The sequence below is a fragment of the Euprymna scolopes genome, chromosome 2 (genome assembly GCF_053919585.1).
Source record: "Euprymna scolopes isolate OS-2025 chromosome 2, ASM5391958v1, whole genome shotgun sequence".
NCBI lineage: Eukaryota > Metazoa > Mollusca > Cephalopoda > Sepiida > Sepiolidae > Euprymna > Euprymna scolopes.
In genome coordinates, this window is record NC_136483.1 from 27,734,256 (window position 1) to 27,755,743 (window position 21,488).

A 21,488-nucleotide genomic window follows, 5' to 3' on the forward strand; every position below is an offset into this window, starting at 1 on the left:
ATAACTTACAAACTCTTATAACAAAATTAAAGCTGCATCTCTAGTATTGTTTTCAGAAAATCACCTTTTTCTTGTTTTGATGGAATGTTTTATAAAACAATTATCGTAACTATCCACTCTTATTTCAGTGAAGATAAGGCAATTGGAAACTGGACAGAGGAAATTATTTCTTAGATAATCTTGTAAGACATATGTATAAAAAATTTAAAAAAAAAAAGTGATTCTTTTTGTTTTGATAAAAATATTGAAAATTAAATTTTATTTATTTTCTTCCGATAATTTGACTTTCTTCCATACGGGTTCGTTGTCGCTGTCATCATCGTCATCTTTCTGTTTTGACTGGGACTGAAAAATGGCTTTCGGTTGAGTCCTGAATAATATAAAATAATGATTTATTAGTTATTACTTGTTAAAACATAAAAAACTTAAATATATATTAATTGGACATTTCTAATAAAAAAGCATTCAAGGATTAAAATAAGATATTTTAAAATTTTCTTTTCTTCAATCATTCTATGTAGCCCAACCACATTCTACTATTCATACTGTGAAGTCAGATTCAATTTGTTGAATGTAGTAAATGCCTGTACTGTTTTATCATGTAGCTAAGTCAGGTATCAAAAATCTCAAATTTTCTATGATTATGATATAAAAAAAATATAGTGAAAAGTCAGCCATTTTAATTTAAGAAATGGCCTACCTGTTTACTGTGACCCTGTGAAATTAAAATCTAATTTCAAGCTTTTACACAGTTATGGCTTGAATGAAAGTTGAACAGGTATGAATCAAGTATTGTGGTTCAATTGTGCTTCCAAACTGGGAGAAAGCATTCATTTTCACATGTAAAATAAACCAAAATTGAACCCCAAATACTTTGAACAAAGCTGTGTTGAAGGTTTTTGTTAGAATTTGAGTTAAGCTGTCATACTATTTTTGTTTATGGCTTAATCTCATTTAAACTACACTCCAATCTCTGGTTCCTTCTTGTAAGACATTCATAGCCAGAACTTGCTTTGCTACCACAACAATATAAATGCAAGCTTTCCTTTCTTTTTCTACTTGCAGATTATTAGATAGAACTTCCACAAACAAAGCTTTGTCACAAGGGATTTCTGTCTGTAGAACATGTTGCCATCTTATCTGTATATTATGACAGGAACATAGTCATCTTTAAATCCAATGCTGCTGATAACTGTCCCCACTAATAATTTGAGCTTGGTCCATTCGATCATTTTTTCCAAATCCTCTCACAAAGTTCATCATCACTCAACTGGCAATCATTTCACCTTGTTTAACCTTAATCCTCGAGTGATTTTTGGCCTTGATAAGTGGTGATCATAAAAAATTAACAACAAAAAGAAACACATACACTGGAACTCATTAGCTCACCGATTGATAATTAGACAGGTGACCATTTGGGAATAATAGGTGCTGCAAGTAAAACACTCCACACAATTGTATGCTTGAATACCAGTCTATAATCAGTACAACTGGTAACAAGTTAACATTCTGTCACTGGGATGATAAAAGCTATTCGTTCTGCTAAATGCTATTAAACTTAGCTCAAAAGATTTACTTTGTTGATGAATCTTTTGTGGCCATGTCCAGAAATTTATGCAATATTTATGCTTTTGTTTTAAATCAATTTTTTATTAGGAATTGAAAAAAGAAAAAAATCAGTCTTTGATTTGAAAAAAGGGATAAAATTTTTTCCTATCAAATAATTTTTTCTGGAAATGGAAATCTCTCCAGACAAGGAATGAAGCCACTTGATGTAAGGAATGAAAAAAGAAAGAAAAGTACTACTTAAAAGTAAAAAAAATAGTCAATGATAAGTGTAAAATGGATACATTCCAACTCAGAAAACAGTAATTTTTCACCTTTTGTCAGAAACATCACTCACGGAATGTTAGAACTAAATGACAAAATAAGGGGAGCAAGAGTTACAAGGCTATCAAAAGTTAACCCAAGGTCAACTTTCTATTCTCCTTAATGTTTTTATTTTTGGTTTTTCCTTTGTTGTGTTCGGAGAAATTGTGATGTCAGGATTATTGGATATGCACAAGCAGACAAGTTCATTATAAATTAAACACAATTTATTCATGGCAGAAACCTTAAATTATTTACAGACGATATTGAATGTCCAGCCATACCCACAATATTGCTTTTGATTTTCTTGAACACTCTAGTCTTTTCACAAATTTATAAGGGGAAATAACTCTTTCTTTATTTAGAGTTATTCCTCCCCTTATCACTATAACAGCTCCCCTTTGAAATATGATGCTTGTAGGATGTTTGATGTGGGTCTATTTGTAGAGGTGAAGTTTGTTTGTACCTTTGTTGCCTCCTTTGGGTTGGACTTTTTGGTGCTTGTCTATAATTGGGCCGAAAACTTTTTTTTCGACATTTAAGAAAAAATTTTAAAAAGTCGATTGTCTGCCCTTGTTGATAGTATATTTCCGACAGGTGTCGTTAGTAGCGTATCATTCGAAAACAAGATGGCGTGAAGCAATTCTTCACTAAAATGTGTGATAATATTTGATTTTCTTACATAAAAAAAAAACTACTTGATTGATTTACATTATTTTTGGAATATGACATCTTCATGCAGTGACAAGTACGTACATTATGAAGATTTTTTTCGGATTTTTCTTGTAAAAATTTTTTTTTTTGCCCAATTATAGACAAGCATTGACTTTTCTTCTCCGACTTGCTTTGTTTATACCATGTTGCTTGAACACTTTGAGTAAATTAAAATATTTAATGGAATGATTGTGTTATTTGATTGTTTTTTTTTGGAAAATATGAGTGATGAAGTTGATTTGCATGTCTGACCCAAATAGATGATTCTACATCCACATCATAGATTACATTGCCAGAACGACATACTATGTTATCTTGTGTCTATTTTTATTTACCATTGTGGGTAGTCCAAAAATAATGTAAATCAATCAAGTAGTTTTTTTTTTATGTAAGAAAATCAAATATTATCACACATTTTAGTGAAGTCTTTTGCTAATACAGGTTGTCCTGGTAGAAATTTACGTGACTTTGCTCCTTGATGGTGATTGAACTGGTTTTCCATTGTCCTGTTTCAGGAAAATTATTTGATGATGGGTGAATAGCATCCATTAGTAAACATATTTTTCTGTTCATCAGTGCTTCAGCGGGAGACTTTCCATTCGGTCAATTTGGATTTGGAGTAGTTCCGTAGCTACTTAGAAATATTTCTATGATCTCTCGAGTAGTTCTTTCCCCTTTTAAACTTCAAGAGTGCTCTCTTAAATGTGTTGACAAAGCGTTCGGCTTGGCCATTTGATTGTGGATGTAAAAGTGGAGATCTGAGATGCTGAACATTGTTTACAGAAGTCAGAAAATTCTGTTGAGGTAAATGCAGTACAATTATTAGAAACTAAGATTCCCGGAATGCGCAACTTGCTGAAAATTCCTTGTAGTTTCTTTACAGATTCATTTGAGGTAGTATGGTTCATCTGAAAGACATCTGACCACTTACAGCAAGTATCAACCAATATTAAGTAATATTGTCCATTAATTGGTCCTGCAAAGTCCATGTGTAGTCAGGACCAAGGCATTTATGGAGTAGGCCATGCATGCAATGTTGTTTTTTGAGGAGACTTCGCAACCAGTTGACATTTGGCACAACTTTTTACAAGTTCCTCTAACTGCCTGTCCATATTTGACCAATACACATAGCCACCTGCCAAGGCTTTCATCTGATTAATTCCTTGATGTCCATAGTGAAATTGCTTGAGAACTCTATTCTGAAGTTTGAATGGGACAACAACACATTCTCCAAACAGAAGTCTTCCATTGATCTCAGATAAAGATCTCTGAAAAAATGGTTGAAGTTGTTGGTCAGTGCATATTTTTGGCCAGCTTGTGAGATGAAAATGTTCAACTTTCTGTAATAATGGATCTGCGGCTGTAGCTTCCTGGATCATCTTTGTAGTGACAGGTAGCGATTTCACTGTGGAAACAAGTGCAGAGACAATTTCAGGTTCCACAGATATAGCAGCGATGACTGTGTCTTACACTACTTTTTGATGAAAAGAAATGAGTCTGGATAACGTATCTGCTTGGCCAATTTTACTACCTGGTTTATAGAAAAGTCGTTATCAAAAAGCATAGTTGCCCATCTTTGTAAACGGTTTGCTGTATAAACTGGAATTCCTTTCCTGGAATCAAAAATACTTATTAAGGGCTTGTGGTCTGTGATCAAAATAAAATGCTGGCCACATAGAATCTTGTAAAATTTCTTTACCGCGTAGACAATTACTAGGGCTTCTTTCTCAATTTGGCTATACTTTCGTTCAGTAGGCGCCAATCACTTTGATGCATGTGAAATGACTTCTTTGCTTCCCTCAGGAAAAATATGTGATATTACTGCTCTGATTCCTGAGGCATCTGTCACAACAGTAATGTCTAATGATGAATTGTAGTGTGTCAGCAATAGATCAGAACTAAGAAGTGTTTTTTCTCAAATGATTCTTTGCATGTGCTTGACCAGTTACATTTGGTATTTTTTTGTAAAAGATTATTCAGAGGTCTCCCGTAACTTGTGCAGTTCGGATAAGAAAGAACCATGATAACTTACAAAGCCAAGAAAGAATCATAGTGTTGCAACATCCTTAGGAGCTGCCATATGAATCCAAGGTATTTCACAGAAGTTTAGAAAAATTTGCATTTGTCTGATCTTAAATGAAATCCATATTGTTGAACTAATCCAGCATGGAAGTAAAACAATGCAGGAGTTCCTCTTGGGATAGACTTGTAATGATATTATCATCAATGTAGGCGGAAACTCCTGGCAATCCTGTGAGTATTGTATCCATAGTAGTAAACGTAATTTCCATACGTCATCCACGGATGCAAACTCGTGTTGAAATGTATCCTTCCATCATCCATAGCAAGCAGTAAAAGTTTATTTTAGATCCAGATTGAATGAAAAATTCGTTATTGTGCTGGTTATGGTGTTCAGAAAAATTGATTTTGGCATTTCCATTGTTTGTGAAATTTTGCGGTTAAAGTTTCAATTAAATTGTCTTGAGCTTTTAAAAATTTAGCTTGCGAGTTAAGCAATATTTTATCTAAAAAATTTTGATCCATGACATAAATAATTTTTCTTTTTTCTTTTTGTTTCTGTACAAAATTTTCTTTTTTTTTTGTTTGTTCACAAAAAAAATTTTTGGAAAAGTTTTTTTTTGTGTTTATGCAGAAAAGAATTCTCCGACAACATTATTTTTTCTTTTTTTTCTAACCCATGTGCGTTTTTTGTTTTTAAGATCTGGTATTTAATCTCATCGCCAAATTTTGTTGTGTTTGGAGAAATTGTAATGTCAAAATCATTGGATATTTTGATAACAAGTAGAAAAGCTCATTATAAATTAAACACAATTTATTCACAGCAGAAACCTTAAATTATTTACAGACAATATTGAATGTTTGCCATGTTACTTTTGGTTTGCTCAAACTCTCCAGTCTTTTCAAAGATCTATAAGAGGTAATAACTTTTACTTTCTTTATTTAGAGTTATTCCCCCTTTTATCGCTATAACACCCTTTATTTAAATTGCTGTGCTACTCGCTAGCAAGGATTTTCAAACTGACATCCGATTGATTGACCAACCAACAGCACCATTTATAAAGATGGATAAATACATCTAAAAAAAAATGAATACCTAATCCCAAAACCGCTTCATAGCACTATATCTTCTCTTGAAGAAGTGCAAAGCTCCAATCTAATTCTTTGGAACAGTAAACATTTATATTTTTTATCATCCCACTTTCAATTGGTCATACAATTATAAAATCTCTTCACCTGACAAAAAAAAAAAAATTTGCATCTTCCACTCCCAAGGAAAAAAAAACAAAAAAAAAAAAAAAAAACAATTCCATTTACAGAAAATCTGATGTAATTTCATCCACTGGTTTTAATTCATCCGAAGACGTTTTATATTAAAAACTGTTGATGTTATTTCATACGAGAGACGCAAGACAACAACAAAAGATTCTTTGTTCACAGAAAAATCAAATAATTGTTTAGAAACACTGGAATGCAGGTTACTTACAAAACCATATATAATCTATTATTTTTTTTTTTACCTTTTTTTTGCCACTTGGATGTTAGAGGCTACTATTTAGGATTATGACTAACAGGAGTCTGTGAGGAGTTGAGCAGCAAGATGTCTATTCTCATGAGATTTAAACTTCTGCAGGTTAGTACAGTTAGGGAAGTAGAAAACAGGGAGGAAATTCCAATGCCTAGCAGTTCAAGGGAAGAAACTTAGAGTAAAAGACTTTCCAACATCTAGGGATTTCAATAGTTAAGGGGTGGGATTTTGCTGCTTGCCGGGTTAGTCAAGAGTATGTATGTCAAGGAGTCACAAGTGCTAGGAGTTTATCAGAGAACATTCCATTAAAGCACCTGCAAAACAGGCACAGGGATGCAAGCAAGATTGCGACGATGGGACAGAGGTTAGAGTTTGGCTGACAGTGCGGCACATTTGATTTGAGATTATTTTTCTGTCTTAGAGTAAGAGGCTAGTGGTAGATGCACTGGCCCAGATGTGGCAATAATACTCCATGAATGTACAACCTTTATGTCACCTTGCAAAGATTAAAATCAAGATATAATGCTGCTAAATGTATGAGACGATTTTGATTCTAGAAAATGTTTAAAATTAATGCATGAATTTAGGGAGTCTTAAAAAGAAATTGAAATTCACGGAATATTACTTAACTAGCATTTCAGCCCGGCATTGCTCACACACGCACACACATTGCATGCTGCACACGTGATGAGTAAAAACTTATAATATACGTTTTATTATTTTGATTAATAGTTGAGATTTCTTCACATTTGTCAAGAAACAATGGACAATCCACATTAACCATTCTAGTAACTGTGTTTCAATATTCGTAATGATTGATTAATTAGTTTAAAAGTGAATCTTATACATAAAAATGCATAAACAGGTACTTGTACAGTTTAATCAAGATATTAAAAAGTGAAAATATTGAAAAAAAGTTTATATTGTATGTATCCGTTATGGAATGAAGTTTCCGAAAAAAAAAAAAATTTCACTTAATTTGATCAAGTATTTTTTTTTTTTTTTACAATGAAAAAACAATTTGTTAGGATACCGAGCAAAAGGTAGTCATGTTTGGATTTTTAGGAAGAAAAGCTAGTATTTAAGAGTGGGAGAGAGTGTCGATGCTTTAAACTGAGTTATCTCCCCGTGGCGTGTTCTAAAGATCGAAACATGGCTACCTTCAGCGTGCTGTCATAAAAACATGTTTTTTACTGTAAAAAAAAAAAGAACAAAACTACTCGATCAAATTAATTTTTTTTCAGAGATCTTCAGTCCAAAATGGATACGTACAATATAACTTTTTTTTTTTTTTTTTTTGATATTTTCATTTTTTAATGCCTTGATTAAACTGTACAAGTACCCATAAACAAATACATATACATAACTTTATATAAATAGAAATAACACAAAATATATGCTAAAATATACTTTAGTTTTGGGATTGAGTTATGTTTTAAAAAATTATCTTCTAATTAACCATAATTTGCACATGAATATGTCTCCTATTTCTTTCATAGTTATCTATGTAGTTTTTGTGTCCTCTCATCATATATATAAAAAAAATCACATCCCTTTGAATTATGCTAGAATATATATATATATATATATATATATATATATATATATATATATATATAGTACTTATAGAGATATAAAGACCTGTATTATGCACTGTAATTTATTGGCTGCCAGATTTGTATGCATGCATGATAAACAAATCTACTTCTCTCCTACCGACACAGCCAACCCTCAATTTTTTTTTAAGCATTTGCAGGTGGGTATTCTGACAACGATTATCACGGTTAAATTTAGGGGAATTATCCCCCACTCCCCATCCCCAATAAAAAGGGGGCTATCTACTCTAAAACCCGGGATGTTGAGAGTGTCTATTCCAAACGCCGTTCTTAAGATGGGGAGGTTGATGATGTCTATTCCAAACGCCGTTCTTAACATGGGGAGTTTGGGATGTCTATTCCAAACATCATTCTTAACATGACAATACTCAAAGAAATCAAGTAAAGTGAAAAAAGTTGTAATTGTTTTATTTTACACGTTAAAAAAAGATGACATAAAACTGGAATTCACTTTAATACAATTGGTGGAAGAGTTGAAAAGAACAGGAAGACTGGAACAACAAACAGAAACAGCTAGGACTGCTACCACTGAGTTTGAACACTCTAAACAGTTCATATACAGTGAGAATCCCTAACTTCTAAAACTTCTGTTTTTACTTTCCATTAATATTCTAATCGACCAGTTTTCGTACTTTTATTAATTCATACTGATTTACACATTCCCTTAATTGCTTTTTTTTTTTTAAATTCAAACAGTACCTGTATGTTATCACCCCAATCGTCAGTGGAAGCCAGATTATTTCATTTCGGCCACAGTTGCCACCAGTGTCTGCAATTGTTCAGGAACGCCAGTGGCCACCAACAACAGCCGTAGTTTACTTTTTTGTGAGAAAGGGGGGGGGACTTCTACCAGGCAATGTAAAATTTCTTTATTTCTTTCTCCCAAGTTTTCAGGGTGTTTCTACGAAATTTCCCCAAATAAGAAGAATCTAATTGGGGAGAGAGAGCATAAGTGAAGTGTGCTAATCTACAATACCTTTTTATATATTTGTATATTGTAAGTATTGACGGATATGTTTTAACTTCATTTTTGCTTTCAAATTTGTTAAATTCTGTTAAAATTTTGTGTAAAAAGAATGTTCAGTTTATTTTGAAGAAATCTATATAATTATTAAACTCTGTGAACCGTGTGCCCTTGGTTGAATCTTGTCTTCGGTGATCGGGTGATTCCATCTTTTAAAAAAGGGATGACAGGTGAATATATATGTGTATGAGCATGGCTCAGAGGCTAAAGAATGAAGGTGGACAGTTGTGTTTTGGTTTCGATTATAGTTGATGGCACTTAGGTCATATATACATATATTTTTAATTTTGATTTCATTACTATATATTAGGCTCAATATAATAATCAATAGAAACTTGTCTCTATAATAATAATATGTTATTAAATGGATTAAAATATCATATTTAAGCATATCTTACGACTGAGCAACACCAGGCGGCCTGCTAGTAAATAAGAAAAATATATGGCCATTAGAAAGACTAAATGTTTATGTGGAAATTTGCTGGTGACAGTAAGTCACTTTTTGATGAAATAAAAGTCTTCTACCTCTCCCTACTATCATTATGAATTGTTTTAAGTATAGTGTAGGACAAAAGAAACCCAGCTGATGTGGAGAGAAGAAGAAATTAAAAAAAAAAAAACAGGAAAAGAAAAAGAAAGATGAGACAGGAAGAAAAAGAAATAAAATCGAGGCAAATGACAAAAAAATGATTGATAGAAATTTATTTAAAAAACAAAAAAAACTGAAATCAAAGAACAAGCGGAATTCTAATTTTTTGATTTGCTAAAAAGCATCAATTTCACATCGCTGATATATAAAGAAGCGTAAGGAATTTTCCCATCATTGATAAGTATAGATTTCTTAATAAAAAATTCTCATGTTTCGACCAATGTAATCTCTGACCTTCTCTAGGTAGATCTTGATAATGGGTTTTACTGGTAAATGCTAGAAAGAATGTTTTTGTTCTTTCTTCCAACAAATCATAGTTGTTAGAATGTAAAATCTGTGATTTGTTTATGAAACAAAAAATCAAATCATTTCCATTTTCATATTAATTCAGGTTCGTATTGATTTCTATAATCTTTCTGAATTTTTGAGATGAGGATTAATAATGCGGATTGTTTGGCCTACTATATCCCTGCACCTCCAATAAAATTTAGTGAATGACGTCACCGAATTTGGCTGTTCAGGATCTTGGTTGGTCTCTTGGTGTTTGGTGCTTACTCTGGCGAAGGCTCTGGATATTAAAAGGTCCTGTCTGGCGAATTACCATTTTCTAACCACTTTTTTAGATATTCGTGTTTGGGCAGAACTTCTTAATTAAGTCTGGGCGATTTTCAAGTTCGGTCAATGACTAAGTCTGAGTGTCAAGAAGAAAACAGAGTTATCTAGACGATTTACAAGTTCAGTTATTGAACTTAAGTTTGCTAGTCAGACTTTCAACAATGTGCAGTTTGGGTGTGGAGTAGAGGAGAGTCTCTCGTTTGATGGTTCTCAATCGCATTCTCTGACTGTTTCTCTCTTACTGTGTGGTCCTGTCTCAACGGGAACTCTTTTGTTCTCTCTATCTGACTGTCTTGTGGGATATGGTGGGGAAGAAAACAGAATGGTCTGGGCATTACTTTTTATCTTTAATGGTGATTTGTTCATTTTTATTTCATTAATGGGTTTTATATTTTATATATATCCACCCTCTGTCAAACTACTTCCCTATCCCCACTATTTGATAAAATCAAAAGTAAAACTCTTAAACTTTTTGGCCATGTCAAATGATCACCCACGTGCCTGTCAAAGTTATGCTTTGAGAGTATGTTAGAAGGCAAAAGAGGCAGAGGAAAACCAAGGTTTGGTTGTTTTTGTTTTACGGCATATCAACCCTTTTCAGGTTATTTAATGCTGAATCCAGTGATTTTGAAGAAAATTTTTTAATAGAATGTTTTTTTTCAAGTCGGTTTCTATTTAACCCATACTTGGGACCCTAACAGGCACTACCACTCAGGGTCAGAGTGGACCTGGGAGCAATGGCAATTAAGGGGTGGCTCCACACTCCCCAAAGCCCACAAGCTGGGGCCTCACCATCGGATATAGTTTAAAATCATATCCAGAACTCGGAAAACCAAGGAGAAAGTGGAAAGAAAATAGTTTTGATTGAACATCTCTCAACAGTTGAGCGTCCATCAACCAACTTGCCCTGGATGGGAAGGAATGGCAAAAAATAAATTATGTGGGTTTGCAATCTGCACCAAGCGGAATATGCAACTCATGATATTGTATTCTATACTCAGTCTGCTTAGCACGACATTGTCGCTCAACATATGCACTGCTTGTTTTCCACCATTCTAAATAATACAAATTATCAATCCACATCTAGAAAATTTAGAAACATAAGAGTAAAATATATAAAGAAATAAAAGAAATGTTTAATTTTTTTACCCTGTGTAGATGTTCACTTTAGCTAGTGTACATATTTGCAAGTATCTTGTAAGAAATCAAATGTAAATTGTTTTTGTTTTTGTTTTCTTATCTCCAATGACAAACTGTCCTCTCACCACAAATTGCCTTCTCATATTAGGAATGCTGAATCAAACAAAGCAGTTATTTGTAAATGAAAGGTCACACAAATACAACAATGTGAGTGGCCAGTAGCAAAAACGTCTGAAATCATGCCCCCCGCCTCCCAATTCACAAACCCAGTCATGTGAGCATTAAAAAAAAAAAAAATTCTTGTACATATGATTCACTTGGACAACTTTTCGTAATAAGTTGTAAGTATACAACATAATAATAAATAATATTTTGAAAACTTTTTCGTTTGTGAAATGTCAATGCAACTATGGACAAAACTACTGATAAAGACGATTACAGTGCTTGAATGAAATTTTGGTCAAAAACCAATTAAAAAAAAAAGGTTTTGTTTACTCCAAACAAGGCATATTGCCACCGAAATGTAAGGGGCTACTGTGATGGAAGCCACATTTACAGCAAGCAACCTGTGTAGGGAGTTGTGCGCCAAGATGCTTGTTCATGTGACATTTAAATTTCTGCATGTTGGTATGGTCGCGGAAACAGAGAGTAGGGATGGGATTTCAAATGCATGTGGTCAGAAAACAAAAAAAAGGTAGAAAAAAAAGAGAGAAAATCTTCCAACTTCTAGAGTGAAAGGGTGGGATTTTGTTGCTAGTCGGGTAGGATAGGGGTGTTTACATTTAGAGTTTACAAGTGTAGTAATTTCATCAGCACATTCCACTAAAGCAACTGTGGCAATGAGACAGGGGCTGGAGCTTGGTAGACAATGTGGTACCTGTTAGGTTAGAAATTCTTTGTTGCACTCAAGAGGGACAGACTAGGGGTGAGTGCACGGGTGAACCGTGGCTTTATGAAGACATAAAATACTGACAGGTGTGAGAAGTCTTATAAATAATTTTCTACCTTCTTTGCGTCAAACAGGCAAATTTACATGAAAGTTAATCTTAAAGATTATATAAATAGATAAAATTGACTTACTCGGTTTGAGAAGGAAGGCGGTGACAGGAAACTTTTCTTTGATAAAACAGTCAAAGCCATCTAATCCCTACTTTTATATTAATTTCTACATTAGTTACGAAAAAACAAAAAACAATTGAAAGCTTAGCAATATAGAAGTCAGCCAACTTGTCACAAAATTACTTTTTCAGCTCCAATGAAAGCAGAAAACGTTCATCTTGTCGCTTGAGAGCAAGAGAAAAATCAGTGTTGCATCCAAATAATAAAAAAAAAGAAACGTGCAGGTGATGTTGATAGAAAGTAGCTTTTGGCACTTATGCAGACTAAGAACTTATTTCATGGGTCCAAATTCCCTACATATAAAGTTTCAAGTCTGTAAACAAAAAATGGATAGAGTAGTTTGGTAGAGACCATTCCTCACACAGACAAGGTCACTTTATATATCTATCTATCTATATACATATATAAAATAGAAACTGAAATCTTGTTTTTAATGAGAAAAAATTGTTGTGTACCTGTTTGCTGATAAATTGCTGAGCCAATGTTATACTGATATGAGTGGATAGCCAGTGAAAACCTTTTTTTCTTGCCAATCTACAGAATCTGTGCGGCAAAATGACTTATGTTTCTGATTTTTTGAGATGAAGATTGATTATTTGTACTATTTGGATTGTTTGGACTACTTTTCTCATTTTGAGTGTTATTTGCAGGACCTATGGCATCATGGATAAAGTACTTGGTAAAATTCAGTTGCAAGTCTGGAGGTTGAATGTTCAATTCTAATTCAGGCGATGTTGCTAGAAATCTGCTTTTGGTACTTATGTAGAATAAGAACTGTGCTATCGCCAGAGTTCAATTTACATTGAAAAAAAATATAATTTTTGTTATTATGATTAATTTATAGGATTTAAATATCATTAACAGGAGAACCTGATGTTGCCCGGGATTGAATGAGGATCATCAAATGTTCCACACTTTAAATACTTTTATTGTCATCGAAAACAGTGAAATTGCTCATTTTTCAATCAAATTGATTGATTGCGTGCTCTACCTGAGAACCCTCCGTGGTGCACCAGGTAGAAGCTGCATATGCCTCCTCTCAGTGACTTAGTTTACAATACATTGTAGTCTACATTGCACTGTAGAGAAACTACTGTTGATTTTATAAAATTATTTTTATATTATGGTTTGAATTAAAGTTTAAAATGCAAAAGTCAAGTATGATGGTGTAATTGCACTCTAAACAAAAACATTAATTTCGAACACACCCCTGTCTTATCAAAGAACCTAATGTTGATTTTATATGCATGGCCCTTCTGCTTGTGTGGTGATAATACTTCTCAAATGCACTTGAGATATTAGACTGTATAAAGTATTAAACTTTTGTAAAAATCGAACTGTTCTTTCTTTAATCAGATTTTTTGGATTATCAATTTATTTCGATATTTATTGAAGGCATAAAAGTATCTCTAAGGACACATGAAGTACATGTAGCAAAACAAAAAAGAAAAGGTCTAATGAAACGCAAAGTAAATTTCACTACACGGGTTGTATCAAAAGGTCTGATGAGACGCAGAGCACTGTTCACGGTACACAGGCCTGAACGCTTCCCCAACTTCCTCCCAGCAACCTGCTTTTATCGTGTCTGGCAAGCCTCATTAGCACGTGTGTCATGTGACCATGCGAGAACTGTGCGAGACGAGGGCTTTAAAATATCACAGACTTCATCTGGGCTCTTTTTGATTCTTCTTTCTTCTCAGTCCATAGGACAGAAAGACGTTTCCGATGGGAGTGTTGATTAATTAATTATCCTTTGTACAACCACACAAAGCACAAATGTGTGGTCGCTTGTTTGTTTGATGAACATCACAGTACATTTGTGTGAAATTAAAAAAATAAAAAATCAGCCCAGTTGTTTTGGAGTCTTTAAGGAATGAATTCATATGCACAGAGGGAAAAATGTACCTTTTATATATAAGTAGAAATAGTGCTCCCTATAAATCTAGCTCCTAATTCTTAGTAACCGCTTACATGTCAGTAGCTATATGCTTTGAATCAAAGTTAAAAAACAATAACTGTACAGTCTATAAAAATTTCTACTTTATTTTACACTCAAACTTAAGGAAATGGTTCTTGTCCAGAATTACTGAACATTAAAAAACAAAAATAAAGAAAAATCTGTATGATGTACGTACTCGTGATGAAATGAAAATATCACATTCCAAAAATCAAGTAATTGTTCACGTAATTTAATTTTTTTTTAAATAAGAAAATCAAATTTTATGAGTATCCGAGGAGTAACTTGTTTCGCCTGTCATTTTGAAAAATCCTAAAAATAAAGGGAGATAACTCCACTCTAATTCATACTTACTAGATTTATGTTTTCCCATTAATCGCATAAAAATGAATTCCTTTCAAAAACAGAACTACTTGATAAATTTGTGATTTTTTTTGTTACATACAGATTTTATTTTTGTTTTTCAATATAAGGGAGATTCTGAACAAGGAAACTAGTCTTGAAGGAAAGCTTATCTATCATTCACTTCAAAGAAAATACAGATGTTAAGGAAACGGTTCAAATAACTAAGTTAATAAAATAAAACCAAAAATTAAATTCTTTTGGCTTCCTTACATATAAGAGCATTGTTCCTTCTACTGACTGAAAAGACAACACTGATCTTGAAACATGAGTTGACAGAAGAAACAACCAATGATCCCAGTAAAGGGTTATACAACATTGTGAAAAATATCGACCAGAGTAAAAAAAATGAAGTAAAATAAAAAGTTACATGTCATAGAGCAAAACTGTTTAAAGACTTGAATTTACCACATATGTTGGAAATATTCTTAACAAGACTTTTTAGGGCAATTTGCATAAGTGACTTTATACAAATTATCCACTATTATTTGAGGAGAAGCTAAAAGAACGTTCTCCAGAACAACTGTTTTGGAAACTACCAAACTTCAAACTGACAGAAGTATTGCCTTTAATTATATTTGTAATTATAATTGAATATAATTTGTTTTTGAATGCAATAACTTGGTTTTTAATTGCCTTCGTCCAAAAAACTGAAGGTTGTTCTGCTACAAAAGATTGTTCTTTTCTATAAACCAAAAAAAGTGTTATAAATAACTCAAGAAAATTTCTAATATTTGCAGCAAAGGAATCATTGTTTTAAAACCTGTATCAATACTTCTGTATTAGCAACATTTAACTTTGTTTTGACACCAAGTAGAAACAAGCAGTCAATTAATGTTAAGCAAGGAAGGCCTACTTTGTTTTATTTCAGTCTTCTAATTAAATCTTGTTATTGTCATTATCTTTGAAAACAAAAGATTAATTCATATTTATATAAGGTTCTTTTTTCCCAATGTTGAAATATGTCATGAACTCTTTTAATCTAAGAATATGTATATAAAGTAGTAGTGTGTGTACAACTCTCCCACAACCCACATCACTCGACCAATCATGACCAAACTTGGCGTGATGATGGTCTCCCACCTAGGAATGGTGTACACTATTTTTTAAGATTAAGGTCAAGGTCATAGTGTATGTATATATACTCTCCTGCAGCCTACAGTTATATCTCATAGGATTAGCGAATCCCTCGATGGAGGCTACCTTTCTAGGGCAATTGCTCTTGATAGAGTAAGGCATAAAGGTTTACTTCACAAGATCTCCAGCTATGGTATAGCTGGAAATGTTTTCTCAATTATTAAATCATTTCTCTCTGATAGGTTCATAAAAGTAGTGGTTGATGGGCAGAAATCAGAAGCTCTTAATATTAATGCTGGAGTCCCTCAGGGGTCCACCCTGGGCCCTATTCTCTGCCTGATCTATATTAATGATTTTTCAAATCACATCCTTACATCATTCGTAGACATCTATGCTGATGACACTACTATGTATGGTAGCACATCTAAGACCGTAAATGACCAAGTTCTCTCTGATTCTCCCTCCTCTGATCTTGAGCAAGTGGTACAATGAGGAAAGAGGTGGCTTGTTACTTTTAATGCAGCTAAGACCAAGCTTTTATCTTTACATCATCAACGCTCTGATCCCCATCTGGTATCAATTGAAATGAATGGCTCTCATCTTGGGGAGGCCTCATGTTTTGACAAGCTTTTGGGCTTGACCTTTACTCCTGATCTGAAATGGAACACGTACATTAAATCCATTGCCAAGGCTGCTGGAAAAATGGTGGGATCCTTCTATCGATCCAGTAGATATCTCACTGCTGATGCAATTCTCTATCTATACAAGAGCCAGGTACGTCCAAGGATGGAATACTGTTGCCACATCTGGGCAGGAGCTGCTAGAAAGGACATCCTGCCTTGATAGAGTTCAAAATAGACTTCGTAGCCTTGTGGGGGATGTCCTTTTCTCTTCCCTGCAACCTCTTTCTCACAGAAGAGATTTTGCGAGTTTGTCTCTGCTTTAGCGTTATTTTCATGAAAAGTGTTCGACTGAGCTTCAGTCTATGGTCCCCCCCTCGCCAAACTTTCACAAGAAACACTCGTCTAGCAGAAAACATTATCACTAGTTTCCCCCCACTCTTTATCTGTGCCTAAACCTAAGCGTAGATTCCATGAGCAAAGCTTCTTTCTTAGAACTGCACGCCTGTGGAATTGTCTTCTGTTTTTCTGCTTTCCAACTGACTACAATATGGTTGTCTTCAAGTCTAACGTAAACATGTTTTTGATGAACCGTTCAATATAAGTTAACAAATTTACCGAATCTCGATTACTAACGGTTACTATATTGTCCAATTTCTATTGTACACTCTTTAACCCTTATCCTCGAGTGGCCTCTTGGCTTTGATAAGTGGTGATGCCTTTGTTAAAAAAAAAAAAGAAAAGAAAAAAAAAAGCCCACACCATTGGAGTGATCATGACCAAACCTGACATGATGATAGTCTCCGATCTAGAGATGATGTGCACTATTTTTTAAGGTCATGGTTGAGACTTTTCTGTATGCTTGGGGAACCACGAAGCGGGTACTCGAACATACAGAAAAGTCACATGCAAAGCGCGGTTATCTTTGCTAGTTGTCTAATATTTGACACTAAACTTTAAGCTCATTAAAGCCTGGAGTAAAATAGCAACTTGTGCTTAACTAATCAGACACAATAACTTGTTTATAATAAGTATTGGATTCTATTATTAAATAAGCTAAAAGAGTATAAGATGATTATTTATGGGTGTTTGACAGTTCTAATATTGATTGTTCAACCACATAGAGAGAGAAAGGGAGATAACCAAACTGGTTTAATAAGAACAAAAAAAAAATCATTGGTATAATAGGAAGTTCAAAAGTTCAATATCATTTTCTTCTTCAAACTTATTTCTTTAAAAACTTGATAGGTTGAAATAGTTATTCAAGAGTATTGTTTCAGAATTTTTGAGAGGATTGATCCTTCGTATTTTTTAGATTATTTGAACTACTGTTCTCATCTTTGATCTTATTCTTGTAACGTTTTGGCCAATGTAATCCCTTTAGGTGTGTGTTGTCAAACTTGGGAATCTGTACCTGGAACTGTCATGCAACAGATAAAGTGTTAAGGAGTAATCGGTTCTAAGTAACAATCAGTTGAAAGTTCAATTCTCAGTACAAACAATACTAAGAATATAATTAAGACTTTTTTTTACTCCTATTCACCCCAAAGAAGGCACACAGCCACTTGGAAAAAAGGGACTACTACTTAGGTATATATCTACATGGACACTATGTAAAGAGTTAAGCAGCAAGATGTCTATTCAAATTGCATTTAAACATCTGTATATCAGTACAGTTAGGTAAATAAGAAACCAGGAGGAAATTCCAAAGTACAACAGTTCAAGGGGATAAACTATTAAAGTAGAAGGTTTTCTGGCATCTAGGAATCTCCATAGTGGAGAGGTTAGATTTTGCTGCTTGTCAGGTTAGTTGTGAATATTTACATTGTGGAGGCACAAATGCTACGAGTTCACCAGAATACTTGTAAAGCAGATGTAACATGGTTGAAGATTAGTTAATAGTGCAAGATCTATTAAATTGGAAAGTCTTTTTTTTACCCTAACAGTAAGAGACTAGTGGTAGATGCCCCAGTCCAGATGTGGCAACAAGACTGCATGAATGGGCAAATGGTGGCTTTCTTGCAGTTGACGAAATAACAGGAATCTATTCCTGTTGATTAAATAAAGAGTTCTGTTTGAAATTCTGTATAAATGTCAGCGTTCGACCAGATGCACTTTGAATCATTATGGGAAAAACATTGAAGACGAGAACATAAAGTCTGAATAACCTAAATGCAAATTAGTTATCATTTCAAATATCTGAAACATCCATTTTCATATACGCACTTTTCATATACGCACTTTTCTAAATAAATCATGTTTATTACTAAAGTAGATTCAAGTAAAGATAAAAAGTCTAAATGATTTTCTTCATAAGTATATTTCAAAATTTATCAATTTTCAAACACTCATAACATCATAATTATGAGAGAATATCAAATAAATCACAGATTTCAACATTTTTTTTGCAACAATGTAAATAAAGTAAGTACATATGTTAGACAATCTGCTCCAAAATAAAAATTAAAGAGCTATAGAAATAACAATTTTCTATAGCGTTCAATGCATAAAAACTGCACAATATGCACACATTATAAAATATATACATTTCATTTTATTAAAAAAATGTTTTGGTACTTGTCCAGAATTCCTTCTATATTAAAAAACAAAAATAAAGAAAAATCTGTATAGTGTATGTACTCATGATGAAACAAAAATATTCTAAAATTTACGCAAAGTGGTCAAATAGTTTTATTTTTAAATAAGAAAATTCAATTTTATCAGAAGAGTGACTATTTTGCCCACTATTGAAAAAAAAATTTTTTTTTAAACAACAAAGGCGATAACTCAACAACAATTTAAACTTGCAAGACTTATGTTATAATTCCTACAAATTCTCATTAACTGCTTAAAAACTATTTTCTTTATATATATATAAAAAAAAACTGCTTTATCAATTGACATTTTTGGAATATGATATTTTCGTTTTGTCATGGATACAAACATTTTTTAAGTTTTGTTTTTTAATATAGAGATAATTCTGGACAAAAAGTTTTTTGATGCTGTATCTGCATATAGAAGTATGTTTTATAAAACCTGTATAAATGAAAGAATGCTATCCAATTATATAAATTTATAAGAAAACAAAACTGGTTCAGTTGTAAAAAAGAAAGATGGATGACCAATTTTTAATTTAGATTTTAAGGGAGGTTTAACTTACTTGAGGTAGGCTGGTGAGACCCAATATGGGTTTTCTTCTGCTTCTTTGGCATGTCTCAAAATGGCTTCTCTTGGGTTGAATTCACTCGGATCTGGTTTCTTCAGCACAAGTTGTTGTACAACATACTGGGACAATGTTGCTCCCTGAGCACCAACACGGCCACCTTGACCTATGAAGAGACATTTTTTTTTGAAAATCATATCTTTTCTTTTCTTTTATGTTCTCTTAGGTTTCTAACATATTTAATTCAATATTCTAAAGTATTAATAATGATAATCAGTTGTAACTTTGTGAATACATAACTAATGTTGAACGATTAAGGCAAAAAAAAAAGTTAAAAAAAAATGCAACTTATATACCAAAATAGGTAAAAATAATTACCCAAACAGAACAGTTTTGCACAACTTCACAAAGATTAAAATCTCTACTATTATATGAAAATCACTTTGGGATGGGTGTGTGTGCTGACGACAAACAGACACGACAGGAAAACAAGTGGGCACATATCTGGGAAAATGGCAGAAACACTAGAGGAGGACCTCCGATCCGTGGTGGAGTGGGGACAGGAATGGATGGTCACCTTCAATGCTGCGAAGACTAAACTTGTTTCCTTCAATAATTACAAGAAACCTTCCCTACCACCAATAGCAATGGCCAATGACTCTTTGTCTAACACTGTTGTGTGTGTTCTTTCCTCATAGGTTCCGAAACGGCTGAGCCAATCTTTTGCAAATTTCACACAAAGCTAATAATGTCTGGCAGTGTTCTTAGATATGTTTTGTACAAAAATTTATCTGATAAGTATCAAAAGTCGAAAAAAAAATCCAATCTTAAAAATAGTCTTTTTCTCTTATAGATAAAAAAGAAGAATTTTTACAAGGGAATATTTTAATGTTACACCGGCCGAGGGAGATAATAAAATTTCAGTAGATTATTTCTTTTTAAAAGATTTATTATAATCTGGAGATATAGCTCAGTAGTACAGCATTCGATTACAGACCAAATGATCCTTTGTTCAAGCCCCGGTGTACCTCACCATTTTAATTTTTTTTATTAATGAGTTCAATTTACAATAAAAGAAGAGGTACTATTTAAAATCGACACAAATCATTTCTTTGTTTACATATTTTAAAACTAAACATTAATCAGAAGTGACTTTTCCAGGGCATCCATTGTTAAGCCTAAATATCAGCTGACATGATGTAAATAAATAACGGAATTTGATGAACGACATTATCATTATTATTTTTTGATTATTTTCTGCGAATTAGTTCATCGGCCAAATTATTCTTTGTAATATATAATAATCAATAGAGAATTGATTCTATAATACATACATACACAAACATATTTTAATTTATGCAGATTAAGTGTATTGTACGATGCCGGGCTGCCAGCTAGTCCACATATAATTATAATGCTTATATTTAGAATCCTTATTCTAATTTTGTTCAAAATCCATTACATGATTCTGATTCTAGAAAGTGTGTAAAATTTAGAGCATAAGGTTAACGGGTTTTAAAAAAGAAATTAAAATTCAAGGAATATTACTTAATTGGTGTGTAATGAATATGTATCAATTTTAATGCAAATTTGAAATATTTTAATTTTCAAATGGGAAGTTGTGCCCATATTATGTCTCCTGAAGCAACATGTAGAAATTTAAATGTAATTTGAATAAACATCTTGCTATCCAACACCCCACCCAGATTGCCCCTCTATAAATCTGGCCCCTATAACAGTAGCTCTTCAGTGGCAATATAACTTGTTTGTGTGTAAGAGATGTTGCAAGCCTGTCTCTGCTCTATCATTTTTTTCATGGCAAGTGTTTGACTGAGCTCCAATCTATGGTCCCTCCCCCCCCCTCTCGCCAATCTTTCACAAAAAACACTCATCTAGCCAAAATCACTATCAATAAATTCTCCCACTCTCTGTTGGTGCCTAAACCTAAATGTAGATTCCATGAACAAAGCTTCTTT

At 33.2% G+C, this 21,488-nt stretch overlaps 1 protein-coding gene across 1 annotated transcript in view; it reads right to left on the minus strand.

Moving 5' to 3' along the window:
- Positions 1–224: 224 nt before the first annotated feature.
- LOC145290240 (WD repeat-containing protein 70-like) overlaps positions 225–21,488 on the minus strand; it is a 79,226-nt gene continuing 57,962 nt past the window's right edge. The window contains exons 16-17 of the mRNA XM_080136470.1: positions 19,510–19,678; positions 225–370 (exon numbers count right to left, since the gene is read on the minus strand). Coding sequence (XP_079992596.1) covers positions 259–370; positions 19,510–19,678 — 281 coding nt within the window. The 3' untranslated portion in view covers positions 225–258. The remainder of the gene's footprint in view (positions 371–19,509; positions 19,679–21,488) is intronic.